The 20,938-nt window shown below is 30.9% G+C and overlaps 2 protein-coding genes and 2 long non-coding RNA genes across 9 annotated transcripts; 3 read left to right on the forward strand and 1 right to left on the reverse strand.

The window, feature by feature from the left end:
- The first annotated feature begins 554 nt into the window (after positions 1 to 554).
- Positions 555 to 6,727, forward strand: LOC111636745 (cytochrome P450 3A21-like). The gene is made up of 10 exons (XM_023382066.1): positions 555 to 610; positions 1,314 to 1,410; positions 2,388 to 2,619; positions 2,693 to 2,832; positions 2,903 to 3,021; positions 3,099 to 3,207; positions 5,288 to 5,376; positions 5,441 to 5,581; positions 5,663 to 5,822; positions 6,641 to 6,727. Exons 1-10 carry the CDS (start codon positions 555 to 557, stop codon positions 6,725 to 6,727), a joined length of 1,230 nt encoding a protein of 409 aa, XP_023237834.1.
- A 5,484-nt stretch (positions 6,728 to 12,211) lies between these two features.
- Positions 12,212 to 16,964, forward strand: LOC111636764 (cytochrome P450 3A8-like). Of its 6 annotated transcripts, none has more exons than XR_002758583.1 (16): positions 12,212 to 12,316; positions 13,581 to 13,740; positions 13,927 to 14,023; positions 14,102 to 14,151; positions 14,266 to 14,362; positions 14,439 to 14,567; positions 14,634 to 14,865; positions 14,955 to 15,094; positions 15,158 to 15,276; positions 15,343 to 15,451; positions 15,637 to 15,725; positions 15,792 to 15,932; positions 16,024 to 16,183; positions 16,272 to 16,502; positions 16,642 to 16,672; positions 16,831 to 16,964. XR_002758583.1 is itself a non-coding variant. In XM_023382094.1 (14 exons), exons 2-14 carry the CDS (start codon positions 13,679 to 13,681, stop codon positions 16,347 to 16,349), a joined length of 1,503 nt encoding a protein of 500 aa, XP_023237862.1. In that variant the 5' UTR covers positions 12,212 to 12,316; positions 13,581 to 13,678; the 3' UTR covers positions 16,350 to 16,512. The 6 variants fall into 6 exon arrangements, 1 of the variants encoding a protein (XP_023237862.1); XR_002758582.1 differs by having other exon boundaries at positions 16,642 to 16,749; positions 16,831 to 16,953; XR_002758581.1 differs by having other exon boundaries at positions 16,642 to 16,868.
- Positions 16,657 to 19,333, reverse strand: LOC111636765. Its single transcript, XR_002758586.1, has 3 exons — positions 18,919 to 19,333; positions 16,858 to 17,066; positions 16,657 to 16,733 (listed from the first exon to the last, which is right to left on the reverse strand). It is a non-coding gene; the product is annotated as an uncharacterized LOC111636765 (long non-coding RNA).
- Positions 19,334 to 19,443: 110 nt separating this feature from the next.
- Positions 19,444 to 20,913, forward strand: LOC111636759. The gene is made up of 3 exons (XR_002758580.1): positions 19,444 to 19,783; positions 19,971 to 20,002; positions 20,550 to 20,913. It is a non-coding gene; the product is annotated as an uncharacterized LOC111636759 (long non-coding RNA).
- The last annotated feature ends 25 nt before the right edge of the window (positions 20,914 to 20,938 follow it).

The raw sequence follows: 20,938 nt of genomic DNA on the forward strand, positions 1-20,938 counted from the left end.
ACACAACGTTATAAATGCAACTAAAGTAAATCAAGTCTGGGTTTCACGCTGGTTTCGGTCGTTAAAGTGATATTTTTGTATAAGTGCTAACAAAAATCGTTCAATAATATAAATCTAATTGTATGGTTACATGATGGTCTAACTAATTAGAAACGGACGATAATTTCCCTATAAGATCTTATTTTAGATAAACTTTTTTTAGTTTATTAATATTGAGGTGATAGGATTAATTTCTGTGCTACGTAATACCTTTCTAACAATGAACCTTCTCTCTACCCCCTCAGCGAGATGGTAGAGGAACGTTCATTGGTTCTTTAAATCAACCTCTTGAGTGATATCAATTGCCACGAGACAGTCGACAAATAGTAGAATAAAATGTAGAACTCTCGAATTATGTCAAGTGCATACATTATAGCTTATTATTAAAATAAATAAAGTTCGCCGAGCATCACACGTTAGGAGTCCTTTTCTTACCTCATTTTATACAATGTCTCTCAATTTTCTTTGCCGATTCTTCGAGAACTTAGCAAAATCAAATCCAGAAATTATTAGAGATGGTTGCAGAGAGAAAAGAACATCGTATACCTTACAAAACTTTTTACTACGTGAGGTATCGTACCTAGATTAACTTGGGAAGAGTTCCTGAAAGTAATACAGATGCGCCTTGTTTATCCTGCTAAACTTTTTTTGAAACTCAGAGTTTACGACCATATAATTAACATAATTAGTCCCTTCTTCCTTAAACGTATTCTACAATTGTTTCGCTTTTTATCCTTTCTTCTTCTCCAATCTACCGTTCAATTCGATTTTCATTGCAACAATTTTTTACGATAAAACTCAGGTTGTCACAATACGCACCGCGTAAGATTTTCCCTTAACGTAACGCGTATTTTGTAGAAAGAATTAAATCCCTTAGCGTAAATAGAACCGATATTGAGAAACCCCCAAATTTTAATGTGAAAATCTACATTCATGCGTGTGCCACTGTCGATGTACCCACATGCACTGCGGATGAAGAGTAAACTCTTAGGTATTTCATACACATGCATTTGTAAAAATTAATGTTTATTTCCTGTACGTATTTAATTTATTAATTTTCAAAATTATGTGCACTCTGTCTCCTGAGTGACCCTGCCTATATATTCCGACTTATTGTAAATCGATGAAATGATGCCAATAATAGGTAAAATAACGATTAAAATAAGGCAACGAACACATGGGTCATATGCAAAAAAGTATTATTTTCACAAAAAAATAAACTTTCTATAATGGAAAATAAGCATTTATTTAAAGCTATTGTGTAATTTTTACAGATGGAGGAAACGAAGGATGACTTTGTTTCAACGTTACGGGATTCCGGGTCCTAAACCGAATTTTCTCTTCGGAAATATAAAAGAATTTAACAAAGGAGTAAGTGGTTGTAAATAAAAAATTCTAAAGAAGTTTTTCTACGTAAAAGATTAAGTTTATTCCATTTTTGTAGAGAGACAAATGTATTGAAAACTGGTTGGAAGAGTATGGAAAAATATTTGGGTAATATTTAATTTTTTGTTGAAAAAATTCACATTTCGTGTACAATATTGTCTATACAGATTTCCTATAAGTCTAGAACTACACAAATTACATTCATGTTTCTTTATTCTTTTAGAAGTAAAGTGTGGTACTCAGTAAGGAGGAACGAGTTCAAGTTAATTTAATAGTGCAGACTCACAGTTAGTGTGAACTTGCTGAAGAATTAAACATGGTTCATCCAGACTACGATGTGTCATTGATGGAAAATTTGATTGCAGAATAAAAAGGTTTTCAGCAACGTCTCACTGGCTGGTGGCCTCATCATTAAAATAACTTAAATCCATTCCTTCTTACTCGTTCCTCCTTACTCATCCCTCTGGTGAACTTGTAAAACTATGCTTATGAAATACCCTAAATAAAATTATCATATTAACTTAATTAAGGATATGTCGAAAATCTTGTGTAAATAATTATTTTTTTCACATATATTTAGATTTTTTTTAGGTGCAAAACCTTATTTTGTATGCACTGATGTTGACGTTTTAAAACTTTGTCAGATAAAAGAAAATTACAAGTTTTACAAGAAAGACGTAAGTATTTTGCAATGTTCATAAAAATTTCTAATTTTTCATTATATTAAGTGTTTCGTTTCATCTTTCTTATTCCAAGTGGGTGTTACCTGATGCTGGGTTTCCTCATCATGTTTGTAGAAATATGATTGGCCTACTCTCTGAGGTAGAATGGAAAAAAATACGAACTATTCTTACTAATTGTTTCACTTCAGGAAAAATCAAAATGGTATGCAATGTGGTATATATTTCTTACATAAACTATTGCGAAATGTTCGTCCTTTTCATGACATTGCTATCTTTTAGATGAGTTCGTTAATGTCTCGCCCAATAAAAATCTTTCTAAGTAACGTAGACAAGCAAGGAAATCATCCGTTCAATACTGTCAGCCTTTGTAAAAAGTTGGTATTTGATATAATCTGTACAACAGCATTTGGTATAACCACAAATGTTCAAAATGACGAGACTAATAAATTTATTGAGTCGGTTCATGCTGCATTCTCAGTCGATTCTACTGACATTTTAGCTGGAATAACAAGTGATTTGTTAATTAATTTTTATTATTTATGTTATTATACGTTTACTAATTTGTAGTCATATACTTCATTTAGTTTGCTTTCCGGAAGTGGAGCCTGTCTGTAGCTTTATTCGCTACAAAATAGATACATTAAAATACGTGTTAAATCTTCCGTGTTTTACGGTGATTTATGAAACCTGTAAAGAAATGGTCATCTCCAGAAAAAAATCAGACGTAAGGTTACTTACATGTGATTATTTAAATTGAAATATACAGATTATATTTATAATATTTTGTATTTCAGCAACATCCGCATGATCTGCTGCAGGCGATCATAGATGCTGAAGATGAAAATGGTGGAGGAATGAAAAAACTTCCAGACAATTTAGTAATTGGAATCGCGATAATGTTTATGGCAGTCGGGTAATTGCATTCAAGTGCTGAATATAGTACTAAACTCATAGGGTTTTCATAAACAATTGTTTTAACACGCTTTGCAGATACGACACGACAAGCACCACGTTGGAGTGGAGTATTTATCATTTAGCTCGTAATCCTGATCTACAACAAAAAGTCCGTGAAGAGATTAAAATGAACGTTTCTGACGATGTAAATTGTTATTTTTAATTTAATATAGAAATATGTTTTACTAAAATACATGTTGTGAAATAAATAAAATTTCTTTATTTTTATGAAAGTTCTATTAGTTAACATATAGTATTTTCTGTACCTCTACAGAAAATATTATATGGTAAGTAATTAAAAGAGTTTGCTATAAATTCTTTTAATATAGAACAAACTACTTCAAAATTTGTGTTCAAACAAAATTTTTTTGTTCTCTGTTCAACCTAAAAATTTCCATTTTATGTTCACTCTGAAGATGAATATAGAAATTATCAAAAAACATATCATTAAAATATTCAAATTGGCCTCTAAAATGGTAATATAACAAGGTTTTCAACTATATTAGCTAATGCAAGAGAAGAAACTAAATGGTATTTTATTGAAGGAGAAGCTATGTTTGATGAAAAACATTTATTTTTGTGTTATCTTTGACACATTACAAAATAGAAGGTTTATGTTTACAATGTTCTAATATAATGTCAAATCCTCAAGAAATTGTAATGGACTTGTTAAAATACTATGTTCTTTTATTAATATTAAAAGAATAGCATTTTCAAGCATGAAAATATGTTCCAAAGTGAAAAATTGATTTGAACGAAAAGAAAGCCTTTGTAAAACCCTTGGTAAAAGATTAAAAGAACATGATACCGCTATACATACTATACATCTTAAACATAACCAATCACTATGGTATCATCACACAGAACAGACAGGTTGCACAATACACAAAAATCAGATTAAAATTTTACATCTTGAAAAGGACATACACAAAAGGAAATTTAATTTGATAGCAGAAAACATCCATAATCTAATGTACTGTATGTATTAGATAAATATGTTCCAAGTCATGTTTGTGTCTTTTCATTTTTAAGAAGATGGTTGCTTCAATACAAAGTAAGACACTATTATATTCACTTTTATTGTCATTATTATGTTTAATTAATTTTGTACTTATACCTAGCTCTTAATTTAAGTTACAGATGAGGGGCTGTAAAATGTAAGTTGGCCCAAAATGCATATAGTTATGTACGTAATCAAACAAAATAAACATAATTAAACTGTAGTTTTGGATCAGTGAATTACTGTTGGCATTCCTATACAACTGCAGATGCAGGATTATGGAATTCCCAAGAATTTTTTAATTGGAATATAGCTGGTATCCCAACAAGAAAGCAGTGTTTATTTTTAAAATGTTTAAATTTTTTAGTTTAACATTTAAAGTTTAAATTTATATTATAAATGGCTAAAGACAAAAAAACAAACCAAGTTATGAGATTAAACAACCTATTATTTATCTTTATGAAATACTTTTTGAAATAATCATAGAGACAATTAGCACAAATGGTGGGGTTACACAATATTTGGTTCAAATCAAGTACCACGCCTGGACTTAATGGGAAGCAAAATACAATGATCCAAAATAACACTTATATAAGTAAAAATTCACAATAATGTTTATTAGATTGAACAGTATTGTATATATAAACAACATTGATTATAACANGCCAGTTTTAAACGATGTATAATACAAGCTTACATCTTTCATATTTAAAAATATATATTTGTATGGGGAAATCACCTCGAAATGAGACTTAAGAAGACTATTAAAATGGGGTCTGAGAGATGGAAAATGATCTGTCTCGTAACCATTGCCTAATTGAAATCTAGTTCTCTATACGACGAAAAATTTTTAGGGTGCAGCAGCGTGAAATCTCTTGTTAAAGTCGCAGAGATGTCCAGAACTTGAAGAATTTCCTGGATTTCCCAGAGCAGAAGTCAAAGCTTAGCCTACGTGATGTAGATACACGTGTAAAAAAATTTCTTAACTAGCAGTTGACTTAAGAAAGGAAAAGCTCGTTTATCCTGTTGATGAGGATAGAACACGCAACCGTCACTCAGAGGATTTTCTTCTTAGCTCATTCGTCGACATTTAATGAAAATAAACGGCAATTCTGCTACATACACATTTTTCTACTTAATTAATGTGTGAATTAAACAATTGATATAACGTGCCGAATAAATTTATTGAGTGGAAGCTTAAATTCTATTATTTAAATCATTTTAGATGGAAATCCAATATTCCGACTTATGCAAATTTCAATTGCTAAATCAAGTTATTGCAGAAACTCTTCGATTCTGGCCATTTTCTTTCTTGTAAGTACTCTTATCTTTTTTATTTAATTTCATTAATAATACGTTAAAAACTTTTTATACGTAGAGTATTGAACAGAGTATGTGCCGACGATTACCATTGTAAAGATTTCACAATTCCTAAAGGTGCTATTTTAGCAGTGCCAGTACAAGTTTTGCAAAAAGATCCAGCTTATTGGAGTGAACCTGATAAGTTCAATCCCTACAGGTACACTATTAATTACATTTAAAATTGGTTCATTAATTAGTTCTTATAAAGATTTTATTTAACAATAAATTACACTTTCAGATTTTCATCTGAAGAACGAAAGCCAATTGACTCCATCGTTTACCAACCATTCGGAGCGGGGCAAAGAATATGTATGGGACAGAGATTAGCAAAAACTATTTTAATTTTAACATTGTCGAATCTCCTGCGATCGTTTAAATTAGAATTCCGTGGAGACGACGTAAGCTATAGTTTATTCTCTTTGTTAAATTGATACAGAATATGGCAACTGAAATTCTAATCATCGCACGAACAATCGGATTTACTTGCTCAGGTATTAAGGCTAAAATATTACCAAGACTTTAGCAAAAGACTAACAGCCAGGACGTAATATATTGTTAAATATAATAACTTAACAATATATTACGATTATAAAAGACTGGAATAACTTAAAGAAAGACTGGAGATATTTGACAACGAGGATACAGGCTACCCCATTAACCAGGCGTTGTTAAATAGTTTCATCTACTTTATTAGTAAGAAAAGCCCCCACCAGTGGGCGAGTGGTCTCCGTTGCCGCTCATCGTAGTGGTGACTAGACCCTAAAGACTGGGAGGTTCGTCGTGGGTTTGCGCCACGGTCGGACAGGCTGGCTGCTTGGAGTTTTCCGGGTTTTCTCCTTGCCTATAACGACTGAATAGGAGGCCAGTTCCCCATAAAAGTCCTCCCGGAAGGCATTTATTTCCCGCGCGTACGTATGGCTGTTCGATAGGAGGCCAGTTCCCCATAAAAGTCCTCCCGGAAGGCATTTATTTCCCGCGCGTACGTATGGCTGTTCGATACAGCCGGCTAATCGGTCGGCTAGCGATCATACATATACACAAGTCTACTCGGAGAAAGAGCCTACATTGCGCTAAAATCTCCATATAAACACCATCGAAGAAGAAGAATTAGTAAGAAAAACATTAAATTTAATATTATTGAGTATTCAGTCGCTATATTCTGTAACTGTATACTGTATTTTTACCATGGCATTATAATACAGAGTATTTTTTACAGAAGATGGAAATATTGCATACACTCTTCTTCACCTATCCTAAGAATGGAATTATTATCAAGGCAATCACGTTAAACTCGAGTAATTAATAATAATAACAAATAAACAATAATACAATTTAAAATAATTGTATGACATTTATAAATGTAAGCAATAACTGATAAAATCCGACTGTAAAACCAACCATTTAATGTCTGGCATGTTTTTTTTAAAGTAAACAAACATTAATTAATTATTAATTAATTGTCCAACAGATCGAAAATCTGTAGCTTGTTCGGCAATCGAGTATTTGTTCGAAATTCAGTTCGTAAACTGAGTTGTTCGAAAACCGAGACTGTACTGTACTTTATTTATAACACAGCAAAATAGTGAATAGAAAGGTTAAAACATTATTTCAATTTCCATGTCGTTTTTATTTGTATTTTAGTTAAACAATAAAGCAATATACAACATAATTTCGTTGTATTAATTGTCTTTATGATGTATTAATGATTTATCATAAGTTTACGAAGGGAATATCTCTTAAGAATAATTTCTAAACTTTATTATATTTAGACGTTAAAAACGTAAATCATTTGTTGGGCGCGAACCCATAATTATTATATAGTGGCAGCAGTTTTATCGTACATTTAAGATGTCAGCCAGTTCTGGTAGATCTGGAATGAAAGAAAACAGGCCGAAAAATCAGGCAGATTTTCTGAAGTGGCCTATTCAAGAAATATTCCGAAGTGTTCTTCACCATTCGGCTACTCCATTGTAAGCCGAATTAATAACGGGTTTATTAAGAAAAAAGTTGTTAGTGACAGAGTGTAAAGCGTTTCAAAAACACTAAAAATTCTGAAGCAGGAATATTACGAGATTCCATTCTTCATTTTTGTTTAGATCGATCTCCACAATACAAAATATATCGCGTCATGTTAATTCGATTATAACAAAGTTGTATATTTTGTTCCAGAGGACGGTGAAGTAATTTGTAAAATGTATGATTGGTCCTCTCCTTTCTTGTCAATGAAGAGCGCTGTGTGCCCATAGCATACAGTTGGTCATATAACACCATCGAAAATGGGGGAAACGATGGACATCTCCTCCTCTTTTCTTTCGCATGTTGTAAGACGGTTAATTGAAATTTTTTTTATTCTAATTTGTTTCTCTCAATTATTTTAAATTAATATTATTGAAAATTTGGAAATAGAGAGTCAGTAAAATCGGAAAAATAGGCGAAATTCTTTTACAACATTGGCTGATAGATAAACAATATCGGTGTAAAGTTTACATACGCATCTTCGAGATGTGGGTCTAAAGGGCGTCCTATCTGATAGCTAACAGTTGTTCTTTACATAACCAGACAAAACAAAAAAAAAGATATAAAATAAACACATAGTTTGAAATACTGTACAAAAAAAAATTCGAATTGATTAATTAAAGCGAATACATTATTAGCAAAAAGATGAAAATAAAGAGATTAAAACTAAAACATGCGTACAGATTATGTAAATAACAATTAACAAATCTATATATATAATCTAGACCGGTTGATAATAATAATAAGCGCAGAGCCCAAACGGTTAAAAGTTAAAAGTTGAAATTTGGTACACAATAAGTCACGAGAATGCACACCAAGAAGGGATTTTTCTAAATTCCCCCGGAAGAGAAGGGACAAAATTAAGTCTTTAACAATGTAAGTGTTAAGTAAGAATGAAAGTGACAATAATGGAAGTGTTAACAATGGAAGTGTTAAGAATGGAAGTGATAGTAATAGAAGTGTTAACAATGGAAGTGACAATAATGGAAGTGTTAAGTAACAATGAAAACGACAATAATGAAAGTGTTAAGAGAAAGCGACGTGCGAGATTTATAGGTGCAGATGCGGTTTTTTGGCGTTTTAGAGGATAATCAAACATATTTTTAGACCCATCTGAAAATTCTGTAATTAGTCTAAAAACAGGGAGATTTAATTCTTGCATTCTGTGAAAATGGGTAAGATTGGCTGTAATGTAATAATCTTAATCTTCGCTATCGTTACTTTTTGCGCAAGCAACGGCTTATCTGCTAATACATATATAGGGGAAGGTGGGACAAGATGAAAACGTTAAGGTTTGAAAAGTCATAACATGACAACCACTTTAATGAGAACAATAATTTTTTTATTCTCGGCAACTACAACATTTGATAATATATAATACAAAATTTAATTTTTGAAAAACGTGTTTAAAAAACAAGAAAATTTAATATTTTAAAATTATATTTAAATGCACAATCTTGCCCCACCCATAGGGTAAGATAGGGATATTATTTTTATATACAAGAAGGACAAATTAAAATAGTTAAACTGTCGTTTTTTTCAATATTGGCACAAGAACAGTGTGCCCATTTATCACAACGGCAACATTTAGCCCACTCTCTGTAGTCCACTCACACTGACTGCAAACACGGGTTAACTTTATTTCAAAACTAAACAATTACAGTCTTAAAGGGTACTTCGAATACCATAATATCTTCATCTAAAAGGTAATGTAAAAGTTCACAATGGTACTTACTTTGAAGAAACTTTGTAGCGGGCGTAAGATTAAATGAATTATTGCTGAATCATAGAAAACTGTCTTACTTCCGAACAAAGAGAGCGATCGGACGTTCTCTCGTCCCGTGATCCCTTTTGAGGTTGACATTTAGTTCCCCAAATAACAGCTAGATGAAAGCGCGTTAACCACGAATAAACAGACATCCCCGTCTTACCCCATGGCTTCATCTTGCACCACTTTCCGCTATATGTATTCGTGAATTGTTATTGTATCTGTATATATAGATAGATAAAATATAAAAAACTTTTTGGGAGAGGGGGAGGAAATGGTGAAATTCACACAATAGTCTATGATCACTGCGGTCCTTTATGTATCTGAATAAGAAAGTTCTGAAAGTTATCCAATGATAAACCTGAGTCATTTTAACATTTCCTTGTCATTTAGTTTTATATAAATTTTCATTTTACTTCATTTGAAACCGTATCGGTGATTATTTTTGTCGTTTTTGAACACTATATACTTCATACACACAACACAAGGCAATCTTTATTGTAAATTTATTCAATTTTTAGTTGAAATAAAAATTGTCAACTAGTCAACTACTATTAGTATATCTACTATTAGTTTGGCTTTTGAGTACGAGAGACACATATAAAAGTAATAAAAACAGGCATATCAACGCTATAAAGTGTTTCGAGTGCTTGTAATAATAACGTATAACAGTAGTCTGCATCACGCAAAAGTAGTAGGAAGTTATAACATGTTATTATATATTTATTCTGTTAATTTTTCAAATTTTATTACTTTTCGTACTTTTTTTATTCGTGGCATCAGTGTAACACCTGCAGTGCCATCTCCGTTTACACTGCAAATCTGGAAGTAATTTTTAGTGTTTCAGAAAGTCATACTGTAAATGGTATTTTTTATGTTTATGACATATACTAGTTTTAAATAGAATAGCAAAGAAGTTGTGATATTTCTTGCAGGTTAACGTAATGTGGGAACCAGGAGCCGTCAAAAGTTAGTTTACGTTAGATTAGGGTAGGGTCCTGCAACCAGGTGTGTTTTGTCGGACACACCGCCGATTTAGTCAAAACCCGATAGTTAAGGCACGAGGGTAAGAGTCACTCTGAAGTCCGGAAATGAGTCTCTCAGGAAGATGAATGCAAAGTCAAATACAAATAACATGAGTTTATTATCAAAAATTAAGTTCATAACATTCTTAAAATCTGATTTAAGAAATCTGCCTATTTCTATCTATAAAACGAGGGGGCTGCCTAACAGGGAGGTATCCGAACTACAACATACCAAGAAAAAGAGAGCCGTCTTCTCTTGTAAGTCCAGTCAGTCTTTTGATCTAGTTCTGTCTTCCCTTTTGCTTGGTCCTTCACTGATGTCTGCAGGTAAATAGTGTTCGCTTCTAGACGAAATTTCCTTGCGATTATGGCAGGATGAGTCCACTCAAGTCTACTGTTGATATCCGCCGTTGATGCCTTCCTAATATAGGATGGTTCGTTGAGAATCTAGAGAGGCCGGTATTTTCTACCGTTGTCTACCGAGGAGCTGTGTCTGTGTCTGGATTTGTGCATCTTTTATACGCTTTTCAGCGCAGGAGTGTTTGGATATGGCTTACTATCTTATTGGTTTCACTTTTGAGCTGAGTCATTACATAAGCAAAACTGTTTTCACTGACAAATCTCATCATTATTCATCGATTGTTTTGGTTACTATTGTGCCTTGAAACGATGTTCGATCTCTGCTATGATCAGGGGGAGGCGTTAAGTGGTGTTTTTCCACTTTCTTTAAGTTTTATTTTCTTACAAATTTATTTAATTATTTAATTGTCCTCTTATCCTTTTCCTCGCATGTTGTGAGATTTACTGCCGTTAATTAATATTCTAAATTGTTTCTATAAATCATTAGGGAAGTCCCTAGTATCGGAAAAATAAGCAAATTTCTCTTACACTTTGATCCATGTATAAACAATCTCGGTATCTTTAAGATGTGGGTCCAAAAGAAAAAGGATATAAAATAAATACAATATTTAAATACAATAAAATCCCTAACTAATTAATTAAAGTGACAACAAAGTGGCTAAACTAAGATTATCTATACTAATATTATAAAGAGGTAATGTTTGTATGTATGTATGTTAGTTTGTATGCAGCAGGTAATCTCCGAAACTACTCATCCGATTTCAAAAATTCTTTCACAAATATTTAGAATAGAACTTCAGGGTGGACATAGGCTATATATTATTCCGTTAAACATGGGGGATGGACAGTTCTTTACGGTAAGCCTTACGGAAAAGGTTACCGTAAAGAACTCTGCTTCTATTTATACCATTTTAGATGCAGTTTTTTCCGTTTTTGATTGCGTTTTAATAGAGTACGTCAACAGAATGTACACTAAGAAGGGATTTTTCGAAAAGTTTTCCCCCACTGGGGAAGTTTTATATATTTATAATAGATACATTTTGAGCCACAACAAGGTGTGGCGGAATCTGCTAGTTACAGATAATGTAAATATGTAAATAACAAGTTCACAAATACATACACATATATATATATAGTAACAACAATTTGATGGGGGGAAATGGTGGTCACAGTAACATTAACAGACTGTCTCTGGTTTATTGTAATTGAGAAATCCGTTACAATAATTTCAGAAAATTATGGAGAAAAAAAACCATGACAGTCAAATTAATTTAAACATTTAAATTAATAACATTTTATATAATCATGTCGAAATATACATTTTTTTTCATGTATTACTTTGACCAGTAATTTATACACTGGCTTAAAGTAAATAAATCGTTTTGGTTGGTACAATACGTAATAAGTAAATATTTAAATTGTTTATAATTAATTAACGTCGATTAGTTTTTTATGGTAAATTTAAAAGAAAACCGGAAAATAAATCAAAATTTCTATGAAAGTAAATATATAAATCGAACGACTAATCGTTCAAAAATGAAAGACAAACACTTGAATTAACATTAGTCTACAGTATACCAGATAAGTAATATGTTTATAATTCATTTATTTCTTACAGATAAATTCTAATTAATGACGTAAAATCGTTTATATAAATTGATTTTCTACTCATTTTTTTTCCGAAAATTTGTTATCGAACAGAGTAAAACGACTTCAAAGTGTGGTAAGTGTACATTTTTGTAATACTGTATTAGTACAACTGTAAAAGAATGAACAAAACTGTCATTAATGCCATTAACACTTATATTAAGTTACTTACGTATTAAAAATCTTTGATATCAGATGATTTTTAGTTTTGTAGATTATTTTGTATATTACGAAATTAATTGCATACGATGTTTGTATACAGCAGAAGTGTATAAGGCGCGAGTAACTCTAAATACTCGTACGATCGTAGAGGCATAATTGATAAGAATGATTTTTTAAACTACAGTCGTCCATTGTGTACTTTGTACAGTGATAACAGGTACTAGACTGATTACAGAGCTTGTCACAAAACGTTAGCGGATCGAGCTGTATACGAAGTTGGAAGCGATGAATTTTAAGTTCAAATCACAAATTATAACGAATTTTGTGATAATCGGCATTAGTGTATTCTCTTAACATAATTTTTACATTAGATTTATCTGAAAAAAAATGAAAAATATAATTATTTATGTGTTCTAATCAATTGTATATGCATTTGATAAGTTATAGTGACCTTTTGAACGTTTAAAGCAACGGTTAATCTGTTGTTTATTCGTTACACCACAATATAGAGTCAGTAATCTTCAATCACCATTTTGCTGCATTCCTACGTATCTACACTATACTTTGACCAGCTTTCACAATATTACTCGTGACAATTTTGTACTTTTCTGGCTGTTAAGAAAAATATGGCGATCTTTTAAAAGATTACTCAAGAGATATTTACATTTTTAAAAATTTATTGACATTCAAACGTCAAGAAATGCAGAAAAACTTAACTATGAAAACTATAATAATGTCTGAAAAACAACCTGTACTTATGAATCAATAGAAAAAGCGAAATTATAACTCGATATTTCGTTTCTGTTTGTTTTATTCAATGCGTTTTCTCTAATACTACAATGATACAATAGCGACAATGTGGCATTTATTTATGACATTTCATTAAAAGAATAGCAACAGTTTATATAATTTGAATAACAAATAGAAAGATTATATCAATATAAGGTTCAGAGAAACGTTGTAAAAGAAGGTGCAGAAAAAATCTGAGGAGCGTTCTGACACAGAATTTCTCCATAAGGTGTTCTATTGTATATTAATATAATTATATATAATATTGTTTGCAAAGTTTTATGATTGAGATGATGTATCGCTGTATATTCTTAAGAAAATATTGGATTATTCATTATAAAATCTTACAATTTACTTTATAATAATGATTTCTAATATATATTTTTCAGTAATAGGATTCGCCTTATATTGCTTTTATTAAGATGTCAGGTTTCTTTGTTTGACAGAAAACTGGAATAGAATATGAAATAAACAATAGAAAACGACAATGAATCTAATTTTAACAATACTTTTATCTGTTTTAATCTGCATCATTTTGTTATGGATAAGGTGAGTGACGTTAGTTTTATTTGTACTCAGTTATTTAAATTAACATTAACTTAATACATATAAATATTTTTGTAAGTGAATTAGCATATATTAAATTATATTATATCGTATTATTTTCCAATAATCAACAATGAAAAACAAATTAAAAATAAGCTTCTAGTATACAATTACTTGTAATTTCTATAGATGGAGAATACAAAGGATGTCATTGTTTCAACGATACGGAATTCCAGGCCCGAAACCAAACTTCATTTTTGGAAATTTAATTGAATTCGTTAAAGAGGTAAATATTTTAACTATTGAAATAAAGTTAAAAAGCAGAATTTCAAATGTAAAACATGATTTTTAACTATTCACGTAGGGAGACACATGCGTAGATAAGTGGCGAAAACAATACGGAAAAATGTTTGGGTAATCAGTTTATTTTCATTTACAAATGATTACATTCAATAAATGGTACTTTACATTTAAAAAATCTATATTTTAAATTTAATACAATTTATAATTAATTTAATATACGTTTAGGTTTTATCTAGGAGCGAAGCCATTTATAATATGCACTGACGTTGAATTTTTCAAACTGATTCAAATAAAGGACAGTTATAATTTTTTGAATAAAGATGTACGTATTGCTGTCATTTTCAGTTATCAAATATCTTAAAAAGCTTAAAATATATTTGTTATTTTTTCGGCAAAAGCCGCTGCTGCCAGGTGGTATATTTCCACACGATGAGTCTAAAAACATGCTTTTAGTGTTAACCGATCAGAAATGGAAAAACCTAAGAAGTATTATCAATACTTGTTTCATTACAGGAAAAATTAAAATGGTATACTGATATTTATTAATTTAAAAAAATATTCCTCTTAAAATAACATAACAATTTATATTTTAGATGAGTGCTCTAATGTCTTCACCAATAAAAGCCTTTCTAGCAAACGTCGAGAAGCAAAGAGATCAACCTCTTGATATCACAAACCTGTGTAAAAAATTGGTGTTCGATATCATTTGTACATCAGCATTTGGCATAACAACAAATGTTCAAAATAATCAAAGTAGTAAATTTATTGAATCGACTCACGCTATATTTTCAGCAGATTCTACTGTTATTTTAGTTGGAATAACAAGTAACAATTGAACAATTCTTTATTATATATATTATTATTAGATAATAAAAATTTTAAGATAGTTGCGTTTAATTTTTTAAAACATTTAGTTATCTTCCCGGAAGTAGAGCCAATATGTACGTTTCTTCGACATAAAATAGAGATTTTAAGGTATATTTTGAATCTACCGTCTTTCACCTTCGTTTATGAAACCTGTCGGAAAATAGTCACTTCCCGGAAGAAATTAGAAGTGAGTCCATTGTCAATAGTTTAACATAAAATGTTTCAATATTTATATAATTTTGTATTTTAGTCTCCTCCACTTGATCTACTGCAGACGATGATAGATGCGGAAGATGAGACTATTGTAGAAATGAAGAAACTTCCAGATAATTTCGTTATTGCAAATGCCATGTTGTTCATGGCAGCTGGGTAATATAACATATAAATAACCTGTATATTATAAAAATTTAATGTGGAATTTTTACACATTTCTAGATACGAAACAACAAGTTTGGCATTAAGAATGTGTATTAAACATCTCGCTAGTAATCCTGAAATACAAGAGAAACTCCGTGAAGAAATAAAGAACTACGTTTCGGAAGACGTAAAATATTATTTTTTTCAATTAGAATGTGCATAAATCTTAGAAAGATAAAATACTAATTTATCTGTTACTGTTTTATGTATAAAAATTTAAATAGGAATTTCAAATTTTTTTAAAATAATAAATTAGTAATCTCAATGATAATATGACGAATTATAATTAGAGAATTTTTAATTAATTTTTAGGTAGATATTCAGTATTCTGACTTGACCAATTTCCAGCTGTTAGATCAAGTTATCTGTGAAACTCTTCGCTTTTTTCCATTTCCCTCAATGTAAAATTCATAATAAATTCAATAAATTAAATATATAATATAATAAATATTTTTTTATATACGTAGATCTGTAAATCGCGTATGTAAAGAAGATTATCGTTATAAAGACATCACCATTCCTAAAGGTAGTATTATATCGATTCCAATAAACTTTTTGCAAAATGATCCAGCTTATTGGAGTGAACCGGATAAGTTTAATCCCTACAGGTAAAATGATATTCATCACTTAAATATCTGAATGATTGCTTTATTGACATGTTTTAAGAGAGTAATTATTAAAAATTTTGCATGGTTTTAGATTTTCTTCTGATGAACGGCAGAAAATTGATTCCATCATTTACCAATCATTCGGAGCAGGGCAAAGAATATGTATAGGAAAAAAGTTAGCTTTAACTATCATGAAGCTAGTACTAGCAAATCTTATACGATCATTTAAATTAGAATACTGTATTGACGATGTAAGTAATACTAACTTTTCTATTGTATATATATTGTGTGAATTACATTACATTTGAGTATAACGTTTTAATTTTTCATTAAATACAGGAAAACCGAAGAGCATACTTTTTATTTTTGAATTATCCTAACAAAGGAAAGGTGAAAGCAACTCTATTAGCTTCGTGATTTGTGACATTGGTTTATGTTTTGAATTTTAAACATAAATAACCATTAACGTATTATACGAATTCGATTGTATTCATGCAAATTTCGCGTTTGTTTCGTTCCGTCTTTACGGTGTAGAAATTGTAATGGCCAGCAGCATATATTGCTTAAAAGGTTATTTGTATTTAGTGATGCTTTAATTTGAATAATAAAAATTAATGTTATGATGAATTGAACGATTCATTGTGTTCAATTGTAAATTATGATTTCAAAATTATTTTTAATTTACAAATTTACAATTTATAATTTACAGAAAAATACACTTAAGAAAAGACAAAAGAACGGTATGGCCTCAACTGAAACGTGCTAACCTGGCATCATGTCCATGGCGTGGCACTCTGCTTCCTATTAAATATATAAAGTTCGATAAGTGATTGCGATATGTTTAGTTTCTAGTCATATGCTTGTAATAATTAAATTTTGTTTTCTGATTACTATTTAGAAATAAATACAGGAGATCGCTACTTACGAACATTTACAATTACGAACGATTAGACGGTTCTGGTGAGAATCCGCAACCAGTGAAAGGTACCTGAAAACGTTTTTATTCTGAAATCAAACTTACACATCGTGGTCTCTATGAAGCATGTTAAATTCTTCAGCAAATTCACACTGACTGTAGGACTGAACTATTAAATTAACTTGAATTCGTTCCACCTTACTGAGTTCCGTGCTTTACTTGTAAAAGGAATAAAGAAATAAGAATGTAATTCGTATACTTATAGACTTATAGGAGACATTTATGTTTATATAGGAATATACAATATAGGTTTTATACAATATAAACAATATTGTACACGGAACGTGAATTTTTAAACATAAAATTAAATGTTACCCAAATACATTTTCAAACTGTTCCAATCATTTCTCAATACATTTGTCTCTGTACAAAAATGAGATAGACTTAAATAAATGCTTATTTTCTATTAATGAAAGTTTATTTTTTATTCAAAAAAATGGAATCTTCGAAAATAATAGTTTATACTACTGTAGTGAACAATATCACTGGACACTGGTCGGGGGTTGTCACTTCACCAATGGTTAGTCAACTGGGGTGTTCTGGATAATTTTCTGCATCTCACGCTTATACAGGTGTGAGTATAGCACGGAAAGTTCTCGTGACAGGCCCCTACTCTTTGGCATATGACCCATGTGTTGTGTTGGCTTATTCCAGGCTATACTTATTAATCTCATCATTTCATCCATTTACAAGAAGTACGAATATATTGACCGATCCACTCATACATACAATAAAGACATCGGCCGTACACGAGGTGTTTAGCCGGCGAAAAAGAGGGTAAGAAAAAGGGGAGGGAGAGGAGATAGACAGTAGAGAAAGGTAGAATCCTTCTGAATGGCGTACATATGGCCACAGTAACCTCTATGATTGATGCTGGCGTGCAGTTTTCATGCTGCAAAGCTGTAGTCTCCCCAAAGGGTCTAAAAATAAACCTGAGTGTAGCGAACACTGATATTTGAGTGCCGCCACGAATAGGGAGGTGTGAAAGTTAGTGCCAAGTGAATGTTTGTAGAAAGACTTCTTATAGGAAAAAAGCATCAATAATTAACTTTATCTTAGTGGAATGCGATGCAATTAGCCATGCAATGACTTTTCTCACATTCATCACGTGGCCGTCTAGATCCATAATGGGCTAAACTAAGAAGAGCAAGATCGTCATCCTTTACTATTTAGGTAGTTTATTATATTTTTTTTTCTTAATCGTCAAGTAAATTAAATCAATAATAACGACAAGTAACGTGTTTTTCATTGTGTTTCTGTGTTTAATGTTTAGTACCCATAAGTTAATAAATATAAATAAAATTATATCTGTCTGTCACGGTATATGAATAAATATTTATTTATTTCGTTAAAATGTTTTTAAGTGACATTCCGACACAACTTGGAGATTAACATCTATATCTATATCTATATATATATATATATAAATGGACGTGTGAGTCCCTATATTTCACTTTTCCGCCAAAACTACACATCGCACGTGAATGGTGTTTGTATGTGTTGGTAGCCCCAAGTCTCCATTCGTGCATAGTGGTGATTGCGTCTCGATAGCTATAAGGGTGCGTGAGATATGAGGCTGAAAGTGGTTGAAAGGGACTTTCTATTTCGAATGTTTTGTTCGAATTCAATTCGAACATAAAATTCGAATATTGGTTCGATTATAGAACGATTGTAAACGTTCCAGAAACGTTGAAAATAGTTCGTTTGACAGGACGTAAAAATTCTCTAATTAGTCTGGAAATGGGGGACTTAATTCTTTCGTTATGTGAAAACGAGTAAGATTGGCTATAATGTAATTATCTTAATATTCACTATCGTTACTTTTTGCCCACAAATAAAAACACAGCGAATCGGGTCCTTGCAGCTAGTTATAAACTAAAATCATTTAAATACAGAACGAAAATGCGTCTACATATTATGTGTTAGTCATTGGAAAACACGTATTAATATTACGTAAGTACTGTTTAGGAAATATTTATATTTTATATAGAATAAATAAATAAAACTAACCTTTATGTACAGTAAAATTATTCAGCCATTTCCACGTAATTATTGTAGTTTAACAGAAGCACCTTCGTCGCGGGTTCGAACCTCACTAACAAAATAGACAGGTGGAGTTTTCATCGTTTATATTATATATCTAGCACCTAAATAGGGGTAGTTTCCCATAAAAGTCCATCAGTTCAGTTGTTATTCGGTTTATACAGGTTATTTGTCGTTTCATTACTACACAGTTAAACTGCCGTCTTATATAAACACTTTACATATAATGTTTAATCAGAATGACATTTTAATCTGTTAAGCACACGCGCACTTTCACTCGTTTGATATGACACGGTTAATTCAATTTTGGGCCACCCTATATACGTATATCTGCTACATATTAAACTCGACTATTTAGAAAATAGCTACATTAATAAATAAAAAGATGACTGCATTGTTTTCTACTAAAGAATAAGTAACAAAGAAATAAATTTTGGTACAAAACAATAAATATATTTATTTATTTATTTATTAATAATTACTGTATTTAAAACAATTAAATAGCTATTCTTATCCTCTGACCTGAAAATAGAAGACACGATGTCCTCAAAACACGTCCAATTATTAATTTTAGAATATATTTATTTATTCATTTTATACAGTTTGTTTCACCGAAGTCATCTGAAGTTAGGATTCGATTAACGGCAGCATATAACAAGCAGAGAAGAACAAGTGTACAGAAATAAATGACTCTTCCTCACTATTGTATAAAATGATGTATTTTTATTTAGAGGTTATTTTCTAAACATTTACAAAACAGACGTCGGTTAAAGAATGACCATTGTCTACAGGTGATCGTAGTTAGCAGGTGGCCGTGTGTATTATTGAACAGGTACTTAAACAGGTGTATTTAAAGAAATTATTTCATATAAAAAAGTGCAAAAATTAGGTCATTCAGTTCTTTCAAATTTACGTATTATAGAAATAATTGTCCGATAAAATAGAAATTTGTAAGCTTATTATTATTCCTTTCACGAGTAAAAGTAATAATAAAATTTTATAATGTTTTCTCATTATAGCACGTGTAACAACTAAACCTTGAAAGCAACACGTATATACTTAATGTAGATATTTATATACAGAATAATTAGCATAAATTTGAAAATACGGTCAAATCTGTGTACAACGGACAGTGACGAAAATATAAAATACGGTCGTTTTATGCAAGAAATCGTTTTTTTAAAGTTTCCTTTTTAATCATAAATTTTTTTAAAATGGCCGTTGTCTGAGTTTCAGCTGTATTTTATTAAATTTTTATACTTTCTACCTTACATTTAAACAAAATAATACCATTGTATTAGTCAATAAATTTCGAGTGTATATTCACGTTATCCAAATACACGTTATCTTTATCATCGAAATGTTTAAATGTGCCTGTTGAGAAAGTAGAAGAATATTGAGAAAGAAATCTTTCTTGTTATTTCCTCTTAGCCTCGTTTCTTAATAACCTCCTTAATATATATCAATATAATTGTTAAATATAGATTTGTAAGCTAAATCTGGACATCAATGAACACAGAAGTGAATTATTTAGGTGATATTGGAATTTTTAGTCAGAATAGCCCACATTATGAAATATGTAATGTTTCATTAAACAGATATCACTAGGGATATTCCGATACTCTATCTGGTTAACCATCTCGCTGGAAAAGGAAACCCTTCCCAACACATTCTGGCATCATATCCTTTCAGAATAAAATCCAGCAGATTGTGCTTCACGTGGAATTCTTCCTAATCAATTACTTTGTGGTTTCTTTATGGTGGACTGGACCAGGTGGTTTCAAGATCCAATAAACAAATGGTAAAATTTTCAGATGAAGATGAAGTTGCAAAGAGAAAAAGGAAAAGAACTCATGCTATTTATGACAAGATTAATGATAAATTTTTACACAGATATTCATTTTTTTCTACCCTTCAATGTGTTACTAAATACTACTATCTTAGATTCATCAATATTACAATGAATGGTATGAACCAATCTGCTTCG

This window comes from Centruroides sculpturatus, unplaced genomic scaffold, assembly GCF_000671375.1.
Source record: "Centruroides sculpturatus isolate CEXI.00-Female unplaced genomic scaffold, Cexi_2.0 scaffold874, whole genome shotgun sequence".
Lineage (NCBI taxonomy): Eukaryota > Metazoa > Arthropoda > Arachnida > Scorpiones > Buthidae > Centruroides > Centruroides sculpturatus.